A 14230-nucleotide genomic window follows, 5' to 3' on the forward strand; every position below is an offset into this window, starting at 1 on the left:
TTTGTAAGATTCACTATCATAATTCAAAGATGAGATTAAAGGATTATTTTATCAATTTTTTACAAAAACTTTTCTAATTAGTAACCTTATCATATATCCTAGCTAAATCCTAAAATAAAAAGAGTAAACATATCCACTAAAATTTCTTTTATATTTTTTAGAGAGAATTTCACTCCCCTCTTCTGCGAGATGCTAAAATAACACTCACATTCCCTCTATTTTATAAATGTACATTTTTCTCCTTTCTAACTTTTAAAAAACCTCTTCTTTAATTCATTTTAAACTTTTTGTGTTAACTAATGTTAACTTTATCCATTTTTTAAGAAAAAATAAATTATTTTTAAAAAATACCCATTAACAAAAATTTTAGTTTTTATCATTAAATTTTACTTACCAAAATACCCTTTAATAAATTATTCTTTTATTTATTAAATTATATTTTTAAAAAAATTTAATAATTATATTATTTTTTAAAAATACCCTTCAAGAATTTTTTAATTATTAAATTATAATTTTACCAAAATTTTCGTTAACAATTTTTTTATATTTTACTATTAATTTTTCGATATCTATATATATTATTTTAACATTAAATAAAAAATTTTAATAAGATTATTTTTCAATATCAATATATATTAATTGTTATACATATTAACAGTGTAAGATTTTTTATTTAATGTTAAAATAATATATATTAATAATAAAATATAAAAATAATTATTAACAAAAATTTTAGTAAAATCACAATTTAATAATTAAAAAATTATTGAAGAGTAGATATCTTAGAAAAAAATAATTTAATTATTAATTTTTTTAAAAGTATTTTGGTAAAAATACAATTTAATCAATAAAAAAATAATTTATTAAAGACTATTTTGGTAAGAAAAATTTAATGATAAAAAATAAATTTTTTTCTAATAGATATTTTTTCAAAAAATAATTTATTTTTTCTTAAAAAATGGATAAAATTAATATTAGTTGACACAAAAAATTTAAAATAAATTAAAAAGAATGTTTTTTAAAAATTAGAAGGGAGAGGAATGTTCATTTATAAAATACAGGGGATGGGGTGTCATTTTAGCATCTTGCAAGGGATGAGAGTGAAATTTTCTCTATTTTTTAATATAAAAAGTGATGTTACTTGTATATCTAGGTAAGTTTAACAGACATTTTTTTTTGGTGACTACAGACATTAATTTAATTTAAAGGTTTAAAAAAGATATTTAAATCGAAATTACAAATTCAGAAATAATCTAGTACGTATACAAAAAGTGTTCTCAAAACAAATTCCTGTCCCTAAAATTCCATTCTTTCTAGTCATGTTGCCAAAAGAGATTCTAGAGAGTACAAAACACAAACAAGGGGGAATATCCTTCAAGAATAACAGCTATAATAAGAACTCTTAATACAGAGTAATGGATCATGTTCCAAGAAGGGAGCCACACCAGAGTGGATTCCCTGTATGGTTAAAAGAGCCTTAATTCATAGGGCAGTGTAGCATGATTGGGTGTGAGTTGTGTGCAAGTAAAGCACCACACTTCACTCCTCTGTTCCCTCTTTCCCTTTCACATCTCTTGGAAGCTCAAACCGAAGCACTATTCACCAATCACTTACTACCTTCCATCGACACACCCAAAGTCAAGGGAGAGCAGGGAAGCTCTCGCGGCACTGAGAACTTGTGTGCGTAGAGTGTTTGAGTTTTTTCCCTTAAACATCTTCTGATGAACCTGAAAAACCAAAATGATTTATACTTTGAAATGGGGGGAATAAAAATAATTGTCATAATTGTTGACTGACCTCTTTATAAAACGATTTTTTGTTAAAAGTGGCAAGATTTGTGTTGGTTCTTCATCTGTTTCTCTCTCTATTGAATCCCAAGTTCCCGCCATCAGATACTCATTAAGCTCTTCCTCTTCAAATTTCTGTGTGGATGCTGACAAATGGTTATTAGGCTATTGCCCTTGGAATATGTTATCTTAACAAATCTTTGATAGGACATAATAATTTCACCATCAAACTTTGGAGTCTAGAGTTTGAAACTACTCATAGTTCTGAAGTACTCTCGCAAAAGAAATTGACTGGGAAAGATAAAACACTAAAACACTAATCAAGGTGGAATATCGAAACATTTTTTCTATTTCTACATACTCACTACTTCCAGAAATGAGAGTTCAACTCAATTTGAAACACTGAGCTGGAATTTCACTCACAAAAGGAACTGCAATGTCAAAACTCAACCACAATGGAAGTGATATACCTGCGACTTGCAAAGGTATAAACAGACAAAATATAATAAAGAAATTGTGATAAGAGGAGAAAGGCAGAGAGTATGCACCTCAACTATTCTTGCTCACCATGCATTCGATGATTCAAGTGCCTTGTCATGATCCAGTTGCAATCAAATTAAGACCAAATGAGGGCTTATGCAATCTTGTAAGCACACAATAACACATCACTTTTTGATACGTTAGCCTGGAAAGCCTCTCAGTGGTATATCTACCAGGAAGACAGTACTTTTTCTACGCGACTAGGAACTTATGGAGTTCGAATAATTCTGACACCACCTAACTTAGGAAGATCTATGTCGGCTGGCACATTTAAGAACTTAAGCTTTTCAAGATTCCCAATAGAATGATGAACAGTGGATAAACTTTCACATTTTCCAAGATCAATGTGCTCAACATTGGGTAGTCCTGTAAAATCTGGTGTGTTCTCAAGATGTCTGCAACTATAGAGGTCAAGAACCTTCAAAGAACTTAATTTGCATTTATGATCAAGATTGAGGGTGACCAACATATCACAGTCACGGAAACTCAAGTAAGCAAGTTCTTTAAGATGTCCGATAGATGGATGGACTTCCATTAGCTCTCTGCATCCTGTGAAATCTAGACGCTTAAGTCTTGGGCTCCCTTCAAAATTTGGTGTCTCCCTGAGGTATTTTGAGTAACTCAAATCCACCCTTTCCAAATGTGGGAAGTCCTGTGAAAAGAATCATTAGATACCAACATGTCATTATGATATATTAAATCTCTTAACTTTGATACCAAGCAGGAAAAGAAAATTAGAATTATAAAATGTGAAATATTAAACATCTGTGCAGAAGATATAAAAACACTTTCTCATTATATAATAGAAACAATATTATGACAAAATAGTTTTACTTCTGACACATTATCAACATTGTTTTTATATTATCACTAAAGCATTAATGAACAATATCATTAATTTACATTAGGTGTAGTAAGAGAACATGGATCAAATAATGCCATGATGCTCTATTATGTATCATATTTGATATCCAATTTAAAATCATTTATATTTCAACCCACTTTAACGTTTTATCCATAGCTAGTCTTGGATAGTTTCTACCTCTTTCTAGTTGTAAGCATACTCTCCATTTGATCAACTCACCTAATTTAAGTCTTTAGTCCTTCTCCAAACATGTCTTTATCATCTCAGGTATGATTTTACTATTGTTTAACAATTGGCGCTACCACAAGTCCACACCTCTGAGGGTAAAGTACTCATTAATAATCCCATATGGCTTAATGTGGTCTCTTACCTATCTAAACATCCAAGTTATATCTTCTAAAATATTTCAATTTTGTTTACTCTCTTTAAACTCTTTATGCCTCTTTTAAAGATGATTATTCTTTCCACTGTTTCTTTAATTAAAGAAAAGAAAAGAAAAAAGAAAATAAAAAGAATGAGGAAGATATTAAACTACCTTGCAGCCATACCATGGGCGTTCGATGTTGCTGTTAGGCAAATTCAATCCAACAAGACGATTATACGGTTCTAATGAAGGCAAAGAATAGAAAGGATATCCATGCCAAAAAAGATACCGTAATTCATTGGGAAGAGAAGTAAGTCTTCCTGAAAAATGCAGATCATATAATATGAGCAGTTCAAGATTTCTAATTTTTGACAATCCTTCAATGTTCAAATCTTCATATTCAGAGATGGAGGCATCCTCATATAGAACTATATCTTTAACCTTGCTTGTTGCCTGAAAAACGAGCAGAAAAATATTACTAAATAAAATAATTATAAAAAAAAAGCATACTAATGGAAGTACTTGAATCAGTTATATTCATAAAATTATCCACAAATAGGAACCAAGTTTTCCAATGACACAAAAAAGCCAGGGAATCTAAATTCGCAAGAGGAATCGTTACCGTGTTTGACTTCAAGACAAAACTAAAGTCCTCGTAAAGCCACAATCTACTCCGCAATCCTGGATTATTTGGATATTCTTCATGGACAATTTTCTTTCCCAAATCTTGCAACAGATCGTGCATATGAATTTCCTCATTTTGGATAGTGATGAGTGATTTGTCCAACAAAGTTTGAATCCCTATTTCAACCAAAAATCCACAACAACTTAGAACTTCCTTTACAAAATCTACCTTCTTCCCATGAAAGAAACAAGCAATGTGCAAAAAGATTTCTCTGTCTTCATCGTCTAATCCATCAAAACTTGTTTGAAGAGTCTTCATGATTTCAAAAGATGGCTCTCTTCTCAGTCTATCCAAGGTATCTTCCCAGAAGGTTACATCACGGTATTGCAAAAAAGAACCCAGTACTTTGATTGCCAACGGAAGACCATGAGCATATTCTAGCACTCTAGGAATCAACCTAGTATAGTCCTGATCATCCACAATACCACAAGCACTCAGGAACAGTTCACGAGCTTCATCATTATTCAACAGTGAAATCTCGTGAATAAAATCTACTTTATATGCATCCAAAATATGCCTATTCCTAGTGGTTATGATAATCCTACTTCCCTTCCCAAGCATGTTGCGATTTATAGCCAATAAGTCCAACTGGCGTAGCTCATCAACACCATCAAGGACTATAAGGATCTTTTTCCGATATAGCTTTCTTAAGAGGTCAGATATTTCTAAAGGATTGTAGATATCTGAAAGTTCTACATTTAAAGATTCACAGAGTATTTGTTTCTGCAAAGCAGTTGCACCACCAACTCTGTAAACCTGGCTTACGTCCTGAATGAAACAAGCACCCTCAAATTTCTCAAAGATTCTGTTATACAAAGCTAAAGCATGGGTTGTCTTTCCAGATCCACCCATGCCCCAAATTCCAACCACTAAAATACAATCATCCTCTAATTTCAAAAGCTTCTCTAGCCCGTCTAAACGGGATTGTATCCAACCTTGACTATGGCTACTAGGCCTTGGGAATTTAGGGAATAACTGTTCCACTGTCTGAATGATATTTCCAATCGCTTCAGTCTCTGGCCTGAAAGGGAAAAGATTAAAAAATAAGAAGCCAAACGTATATTTTTACAACATGATTTGTAAAATAGTTTAACTTAATATGATGAAACTAGAATGCAAAATCCACCTGATTAGTGGTTTGCACAAGTTATGACTTATGATCTGCCTGGAAATAATCAAGATTCCGTAAACTATGCCTTAGATACGTACCCATCTCTTAGAACAACACCACGTAGATCAGTGATATACTTGAAAGCTTCCCTCCATTGTTGAACCTTGAGAGGATCTTGCTTGAATTCCTCTGTATACGAAATAAAGGCTTTCTGGTATGGACCCGCTTGTCTTCGAACATCACTAGGATCCACACCACAGAAAACTGGGATGATAGTTTGTTTTAGTTCCCGGTGACAATCAACTATAGTAGCCATTTCGTCCAAACAGAATCTTGAGTCAGCATAATCACTTGTGAAGACAATGATAAGAATCTTTGAATTTTTAAGTGCTTGCCGGAGCTGTGACTCTGACATCACCTCGTCACTTCTGAAGGTGGAAAATCCTCTCTTGTTGAGATATTGGTAAAGATGGTCAATAAATGTGTGAGGAGTGTGGGCGCGTCTGAGACTGAGAAACACGTCATACTTGTTGACTTCCTGCGATGATGGTCTTCCTTGAGGGGATTCTGGATTTTTATCAGCAAACCTTGAACTTTGGAATTTATAAACCAGTCTGTCCAACACCGCCTCAATCATTTTGTCAATCCCTTCAGTTGTTGCTCTGCAAGAGGAGAGGAGCAGAAATTAAAGGAAAATACCACTAATCCGTCTCAAATGGAAAGAGAAAGGGAAGACAATGTTTATATACATACTGATCTCTTAAAATCAAACCACTAATATTGGACAAATACGTCATAGCACTCTTCCATTTGTAGATCTTGTCAGGCTCTTCTCTGAATCTCTCCCTATGCGAGTCAAAGGCATCCTCGTATGGCCCAGTTTGATATCGAACGTCACGTGGATCGACATCATAGAAAACTGGGAGAAGTTCCTGCTTCATCTCTTTGTGACAATCAACTATAGCAACCAGTTCGTCCAAACACCACTTTGAGCGAGCGTAACCCCTTGAGAACACAACGATAGAAATCCGTGAATCTTTAATTGTTTGCAGGAGCTTTGATGAAATGATTTCTCCTCTGTTTAATTCCTTCTCGTCTTTGAAGGCCAAAATACCTTCTTCCAAGAGACGTCGGTAAAGATAATCAACAAAACTACGGCGGGTATCAGAACCTCTGAAACTCAGAAACACATCATATTTGTAACCCCGCGGGGAAGACGAACTTCCCTCGGTGATAACCAACGCCTCATCTTGGTAACCAAGTAGAGCCCAGAACTTGCTGCTGAGTAAGGGTTTCCAATTGAGTAACATGCCTGCTATGAATGAACCAACAACTATACCTGATATGAAAAGGCACACCACCGTCCATGACCAACTCGCATAACCAGAAGCTGATGCCGTCTCGTCTGGCTTCATTTCTTTCAAGACACTTTGCAGCTATGCTCGCCTCAAAATTCACATAAATCAACTCAATTAATGCTCTCAGAAATAGCAAATTCTTTGTTTGTGCACTACCAGAATGAACAGTGGCAACAACGGGAGGGCTTGGGAAAAAGAATGGGAAGATGATGGGTGTTAGAACACGAGACTAAGGAAATGGTTTAGTACATATGGAGATTGTCCTCCGAATATCATACAAGATGCAATATATATAGAGAGAAGGAAACGCAGGCGGAACGGACCGAAGGAGGCAAACTGCCGCAAAACTGTTGAAAAAGTGGAACGGAAGAAGATGTGGATGTCAGTGTTCTTTGCAGTGATTTGGAACATCTGGTTGGAACGGAATGCACGAATCTTCAAGAATGCAAGAGCAAGCCTGGAGGTCATACACACAAGGACGTTGATGAGCTACACGGAATGGAGTGGTGGTGATCCTGGGGGAGGATGAGAGTACTGGGGATAGTAGGGGTTGGTTTATTTGTTGGTAGCTAGTTATGTGTCTTCTTTTTTCTTTTATTTGCTCCACTTTAATGTGTTGAGCTTCCTTTGTTTCAAAAAAAAAAAAACTGTTGAAAAAGTGGTGAACCGAAAAAGCTTCGAACCGTCGGAAAATTAGCCAGTCCAATTTGGATATGAGAAGTTGGTAAAGTAGTAAAATAAATAATTAATTAATATTAATTTTGTAATTTTTATAAAATGTGTTTATTATTTTAATTGAGTAAAATAATTAAATTAGTTTTTAAATGATTATTCGTTCATGACATGTATCCCGCTAAACTCGGGATTAGCATCAACAACAACAAATCGACCATAAATCCCGAAAATAAATAATTAAAACTGAAACAATCACTTGACCAAAAATACACATGAGTCAAGTACTATCCCCTAGCTGTTACCAACAACAACGGAACTTATCATCCAAGTCATTAATATCGGAACAAACCAAGCAGCACATAGCACTCCATTCATCTCTAAAATCAAACCTAAACAACCTAAAAAAGACAGGTTACATCACTCACTCTAGTTTACTTCTCTCACTCAGATAATACTTATTCTAACTTGAGCGTCAGAGTGCTTTTTGCAGGTGCTCCCGCCGCTGTGTTTCAAGGTGTCGAGGTTCCTTTATAGCGTTGCTTCCTGGACGGCTTATAGCTCTTCCACAAATCCAGCAGCCAGCTAGGTATCGTATACCTCGGCTCTTCCAGTACGGAACATTTGGCGCCCACCGTGGGGCCCGAAAATCATATTAACCCCACTCTTTTCACCATATAGTACTTTGTGTTTTCCTTTTACGCAGGATCTCTCAAACCTTCGCGCATAGCCGATAACGGAGTTCACCAACCCACTCAGGCCGAACTCATGGCCCAGATGGCCGAGCTGCAAGTAGAAGTCAAGAGACTCGCTGAGTTGTCAATCCAGAACAACGCCAGTAAGAAAGAGGATAATTCCAAAGGCCCGGCCCAAGGAGGCGTAGACCTTTTGGGAGTCAATCCTCCAAAGGAAAGGCTGACCTTAGGCAACCCGTTCTCTGAGGAAATCACAAACTACCAGATGCCAAAACACTTTACATTACCTTCCTCACTCGAGCCGTATAAGGGGATTGGTGACCCCCGGGCTCATATTAAGAAATTTCAATCTATGATGTTCTTTAATGGCCCTAATAACGAACCTGTTCTTTGCAGAGCTTTCCCTACTTACCTTGATGGCGCAGCTCTACTTTGGTTTTCAAAACTACCTGTAGGATCAATCTCTTCTTTCGAGGAATTGGCAAAATCCTTCATAGACTATTTTGCTGCAGCAAGGATATATGTACACAGATCGGATTACCTTGGCACCATCCGCCAAGGTCCCCAAGAAAGTTTGAAAGACTATCTGACCAGATTTGCAGAAGCGACAATGAAGATACCCGATCTAGATCCCGCCGTCCACCTGCATGCCATAAAGGCCGAACTCCGACCTGAAAAATTCAGAGAAACAATTGCGGTAACAAAGCCGAAGACATTGGAACAATTCCGAGAGAGGGCGGCAGGACAGATGGAGATCGAAGAACCCCGTGAAGCTGAAAAAATGGAGAAAAAACAACCAAAGAGAGAAGACGACAGGGCCACAAGGTCTGCAAATGTCAAAGACCCCAGGAAGCCCTTCAGGCTAACCCCAAAGTTTGACAACTACACCAAGTTCAACACAAAGAGGGAAAAAATAATCAAAGAAATATTCAACGCTAAAATCATAAAACCACCAGCAAGAGCTGGGAGCTATCAAGATCAGAGATTCGTCGACAAGAGCAAGCACTGTGCCTTCCACCAAAAGTACGGCCACACAACCGATGAATGCGTGATAGCCAAAGACCTATTGAAAAGATTGGCCCGGCAAGGCCTCCTAGACAAGTACATCGAAGGAAGAAAACATAAAGAAGGCGATAGAGAAGAACGCCAACAGACCCCAGGAAGCAAAGAAACCAATAAATGGTCAAACAACACGCCACCTAAGGGGGTCATAAACACCATATCAGGAGGATTCGCCGGGGGAGGAGAAACAACTTCGGCAAGAAAGTGTAGTTACCGCTCAATGCTAGCAATAAAAGGAACAACACCATGTAGCAACAAGGATGCCTCAGACCTAGAAATCACTTTCAACCAGGGAGATATATGCTCGGCCGCACCACACTCAGACGATCCAGTGGTAATTTCTATCCAAACAGGTGACTTATTGGTAAGAAAAGTCCTTCTCGACCCATGTAGTAGTGCCGATGTTCTGTTTTATACTACTTTTTTGAAAATGAAAATATCCGAAAAACTCATACAACCTTCCTCCAGAGAATTAGTCGGATTCTCTGGAGAAAGAGTGCCAATCAAGGGTTACATATGGTTGAGGACAATGATGGGAAACCACCCATTGTCACGGACCATTGACATACAATATCTTATAGTTGATTGCCCTAGCCCTTATAATATTATCCTTGGAAGACCTGCCCTGAACATGTTCAGGGCAGTAGTTTCAACTTTTCATCTATGTGTCAAATTCCAGGCACAGGATGGAGAGATAGCGACACTCCACTCAGATCATCAACAAGCTCGGCAATGCTACAATGCAAGCCTAAAAAGGTCGGCTCCAAGAATAGAGTTCCAACAAGAAGTCAAAGCAATTCATAACACAAGTGAGGTACTGTCTCTAGCAGAGCTGGACCCTCGTGAGGACACCCAAGAAATGCCTCAACCAGCAGACGAACTACAGGAAGTCCAGCTAACGGCGAAACCAGAACAAGTCACATATATTGGTCAAGCACTACAGGAAAAAGAAAGATCCGAGCTCATAAAAGTATTACAAGATAACGCTGACCTATTTGCCTGGACTCCAGCAGACATGCCAGGAATAGATCCAAACATTATCTGCCATAAGCTCGCCACTGACAAAACAAGCTGACCTATAGCTCAGAAGAAAAGAATCCTCAGAGCAGAAAAATCAAAGGCAGCACTAGAAGAAACCAAAAAGCTTCTTAAAGCTAACTTCATCACAGAAATCAGATTCACCACATGGCTCTCGAACATGGTAATGGTAAGGAAAAACTCAGGTAAATGGCGCATGTGCGTCAACTTTACAGATTTAAATAAGGCATGCCCTAAAGATGCCTACCCTTTACCTTGCATCGATAAACTCGTAGACAGTGCATCAGGTTTCAAAAGCTTGAGTTTCATGGACGCATACTCTGGTTACAACCAGATACTTATGCATCCAGAAGACCAAAGCAAAACAGAATTTATAACTGAACATGGAAATTTTTGTTATAAAGTAATGCCATTTGGTCTAAAGAATGCAGGCGCAACCTACCAATGACTGATGGACAAGGTGTTCCATCACCAAATAGGTCGGAATATGGAAATCTATGTCGACGATATGGTCGCCAAGACCACCCAGGAGAGGTCACACTGCGACGACCTCAAAGAGATATTTGAATAGATACGAGCATACAAGATGAGACTCAACCCAGAGAAATGTGCCTTTGGGGTGCAAGGAGGAAAATTCCTCGGATTCATGCTAACTTCACGAGGAATCGAAGCGAACCCTGAAAAATGCGAAGCAATACTTAACATGACGAGCCCTAAAACAATAAAAGAAGTACAACAACTGGCAGGAAGGGTAGCAGCACTATCTCGGTTCCTACCATCAGCATCAAGCCGATCATACCACTTTTTCCAAACAATAACAAAGAATAAAAAGTTTCAATGGACAGAGGAATGCGAGAAAGCGTTTGCCGAGCTCAAAACCATTTTGTCATCACCACCAGTGCTGCAAAGACCAGAAGTCGGTAAACCTTTATACTTATATTTATCTATTTCTAATCATTCTATAAGCTCGGCTCTAGTTATTGAGATAGGAAAAACACAACAACCGGTATACTTCGTCAGTAGAGTCATGCAGTCAACGGAACAAAGGTACCCGAAGATAGAACAACTAGCTTTAACACTTGTAATAACGGCAAGAAGACTCAGACACTACTTTCAGAGCCACACAATAATAGTACGGACAAACCAACCATTACGACAAATACTAACAAAGCCAGAACTAGCTGGATGACTGACTAAATGGTCTATAGAGCTCTCAGAATTTGATATCCAATTTCAACCAAGGTCGGCATTAAGAGCACAAATCCTCGCCGATTTCATATCGGAACAAACCTCGGATGAACACAACAAGTACTGGGAGCTACACGTTGACGGAGCATCCAGCCGAGGAGGAAGCGGAGCTGGGATAATTTTGAAGGAAGGAGACAACGTGGTGGCCGAGCAATCACTACAGTTCCACTTCCTAGCAAGCAACAACCAGGCCGAGTATGAGGCCCTCATAGCTGGACTCAAGCTCGCCCTCAACCTCCAGGTATAAAGCCTGACAGCACACTGTGATTCCCTCTTGGTGGTTCAACAAATCCGAGAAGAATATCAGGTAAAAGATCCCTTGCTAGAGCGATATTGGCTCGTAGCAAAGGATCTCATTTCAAAGTTTAGTTCATTTATCATTTTACATGTGCATAGAGAAAAGAATGTTAGAGCCGACATACTATCAAAACTTGCCGCCACTAGGGCAGACACACAAACGTCGGCATTATCACAGCTGGCACTTAAAAAACCCAGCATTGAATTGTTATCCATAACAAGCATTAACCACCTCCATGACTGGAGAACACCTTTTCTTGAGTATATCAATACAGGTACCGTGCCCAAAGATGAGCTTAACCCGCAACATTTCAGAAGAAAAGCAAGTCTCTATACAAGCATAGCGGGAGAACTTTACAAACGCAGCATCTCTCAACTATTGCTAAAATGCCTAAACACGGATGAGGCAAGAGAGGTAATGGACGAAGTACATGAGGGCGTATGTGCAAACCACATCAGAGGATGAGCCCTAGCCGCAAAAATCGTCCGAACAGGATACTTTTGGCCGACCATGAAAAGAGATTGCATAACAAAAGTCAAGACATGTGACAAATGCCAAAAGCACGAAGCCATCTCTACAAAGCCGGCCGAGGTATTACACAGCATGGAGGTAAGCTGGCCTTTTCACAGATGGGGGCTTGATATCCTCGACCCATTTCCAATAGCACCGGTCAGGTAAAGTTTCTTTTAGTATCAATCGACTACTTCTCAAAATGGATAGAAGCACAACCCTTAGCAAAGATAACAGCCGAAAAGGTAACAACCCTTAGCAAAGATAACAGCCGAAAAGGTAAGTTTCTTTTTATGAAAAAATATAATATGCCGATTTGGAATACCAAAGGAAATAATATCAGACAATGGTAGACAATTTACCGATAATAAGCTCGGTTCATTTCTAAAAAATTTTAATATACAGCACCATTTTAGCTCGGTCGAACACCCCCAAACCAATGGGCAGGCCGAAGCTGCTAACCGAGTTATATTGCAGGCAATAAAGAGAAAGCTTGACAATGCAAAGGGAGAATGGGCCGAGCTGATCCCAGAAATATTGTGGAGCTACAACACAACAATACAAACAACCATGGGCGAAACACCCTTCAAACTAGTATATGGGTCAGAGGCGTTAATTCCAGTAGAGGTCGGAACCCCCACAATTATGACCGAGCTATATGACGAACAACACAACACTTGTATAAGAAACGCCGAGCTTGACCTCGTCGAAGAAGATAGAGATATCGCGGCAATCAAACAGAGAGCCATGAAGCAATTGGTGGCAAGAAAACACAATAGCAAAGTCGTCCCAAGAGCTTTCTCTAAGGACGATTTAGTCCTCAGATGAACCGAAGATGCGAGACGACCTCCTTCGCACAGAAAGCTCGCCGCGAACTGGGAAGGACCTTTTCGAATAGTAAAAGTACTCAGAATTGGGGCTTATCAACTTCAAATATTACAAGGCAACCCAGTGTCAGGGAACTGGAATGTTTCATCATTAAAGATGTATAGATCATAAGTTGTACAATCAGCGGATGAAGGTACTCTTTTTTCCCGCTTAGAGCTTTTTTCCCAAAACAAAGAGGGTTTTGCCTAAGGAAGGGTTTTAATGAGGCCGGACGCCCAATATATTCAAATTATCGAACGATTCTCTCAAACAAATCCAGCTCTAAACAAAATGTGAAAGCAATAAAGCACACGCTACAAAAATCACAACAAAGTGATATCATCAACCTGGCCTAACCTCGGCCAAAGCAAACACAGTTCAAAGTATCAACAAAACAAGAAAACCAAACCTCGGTCAACAAAACTAAAAAAGTAAAGAGTCAATCATACATATCCAAAATATAAACAAAACAAACTAAAAGGGAGGAGCGTTCTCATCATGCTCCTCCACAGTGCCATCTACAACCAATTTTCCACCAACAACTATCTTAGTCATATCAAGCTGATCACTGTCAAACTCTGGGGCCAATACAGCAATCTGACTTACAGCTCGTTCAAATCCATAAGAGAACATCTCCATGCCATTCTCCTCCAACTCATGAACACGTGAAGTAAGCCGACCCTTAGCCACATCATTCTCCTTAACCTCAGCCTGCAACAGACGAATCTGATCTCTTAAGCAAGTTACCTCCTCTTCAAATTCCTTTGCCTTAGCCACAGCACTGATAACAGCATCATCTTTCTCCTTAGCGGCTTTCTCCAACTCAGCAATCCTCACGTTATACGACTTCTCCAGGTCAGCAACTTTGTTCACAGCCTTCTGCTGCTCAGCGCCGATGAGCTCGGTGGTACGACCAACATACATTAAGCGAGAGGCAACAATCTATATAAATTTGAAGCCGGAATCAAAATCAAAAGGCAAACAAAAATGTTTAAAAAAGCTCAGACTATAACAAAGATTACCTGAACAAATTTACCAAGAGCTTCCATGCCAACGCGGCGAGTCATAAGCATGTCACCAGGGTATTGAGACACCTTATCAGAAAGATCGGCAAAATCAAATTGATCGCT

The 14230-nt window shown here is 38.4% G+C and overlaps 2 protein-coding genes across 15 annotated transcripts; one reads left to right on the forward strand and one right to left on the reverse strand.

The window, feature by feature from the left end:
• Positions 1-1222: 1222 nt before the first annotated feature.
• LOC112769073 (disease resistance protein RUN1) lies at positions 1223-7150 on the reverse strand. Of its 14 annotated transcripts, none has more exons than XM_072226103.1 (8): positions 6106-7150; positions 5451-6014; positions 4179-5262; positions 3741-4009; positions 2336-2979; positions 2153-2218; positions 1798-1922; positions 1223-1727 (listed from the first exon to the last, which is right to left on the reverse strand). In XM_072226103.1, the coding sequence occupies exons 1-5, from the start codon at positions 6765-6767 to the stop codon at positions 2949-2951; spliced, it is 2610 nt and encodes an 869-aa protein (XP_072082204.1). In that variant the 5' UTR covers positions 6768-7150; the 3' UTR covers positions 1223-1727; positions 1798-1922; positions 2153-2218; positions 2336-2948. The 14 variants fall into 14 exon arrangements, with proteins under 14 accessions (XP_072082204.1, XP_072082203.1, XP_072082200.1 ...); XM_072226102.1 differs by having other exon boundaries at positions 1798-1933; XM_072226099.1 differs by having other exon boundaries at positions 2153-2257; positions 2355-2979; positions 3728-4009.
• Positions 7151-10763: 3613 nt separating this feature from the next.
• Positions 10764-13061, forward strand: LOC112769604 (uncharacterized). The gene is made up of 3 exons (XM_025814101.1): positions 10764-11097; positions 11386-11666; positions 12639-13061. Exons 1-3 carry the CDS (start codon positions 10764-10766, stop codon positions 13059-13061), a joined length of 1038 nt encoding a protein of 345 aa, XP_025669886.1.
• Positions 13062-14230: the final 1169 nt, after the last annotated feature.

This window comes from Arachis hypogaea, chromosome 18 (assembly GCF_003086295.3).
Source record: "Arachis hypogaea cultivar Tifrunner chromosome 18, arahy.Tifrunner.gnm2.J5K5, whole genome shotgun sequence".
Lineage (NCBI taxonomy): Eukaryota > Viridiplantae > Streptophyta > Magnoliopsida > Fabales > Fabaceae > Arachis > Arachis hypogaea.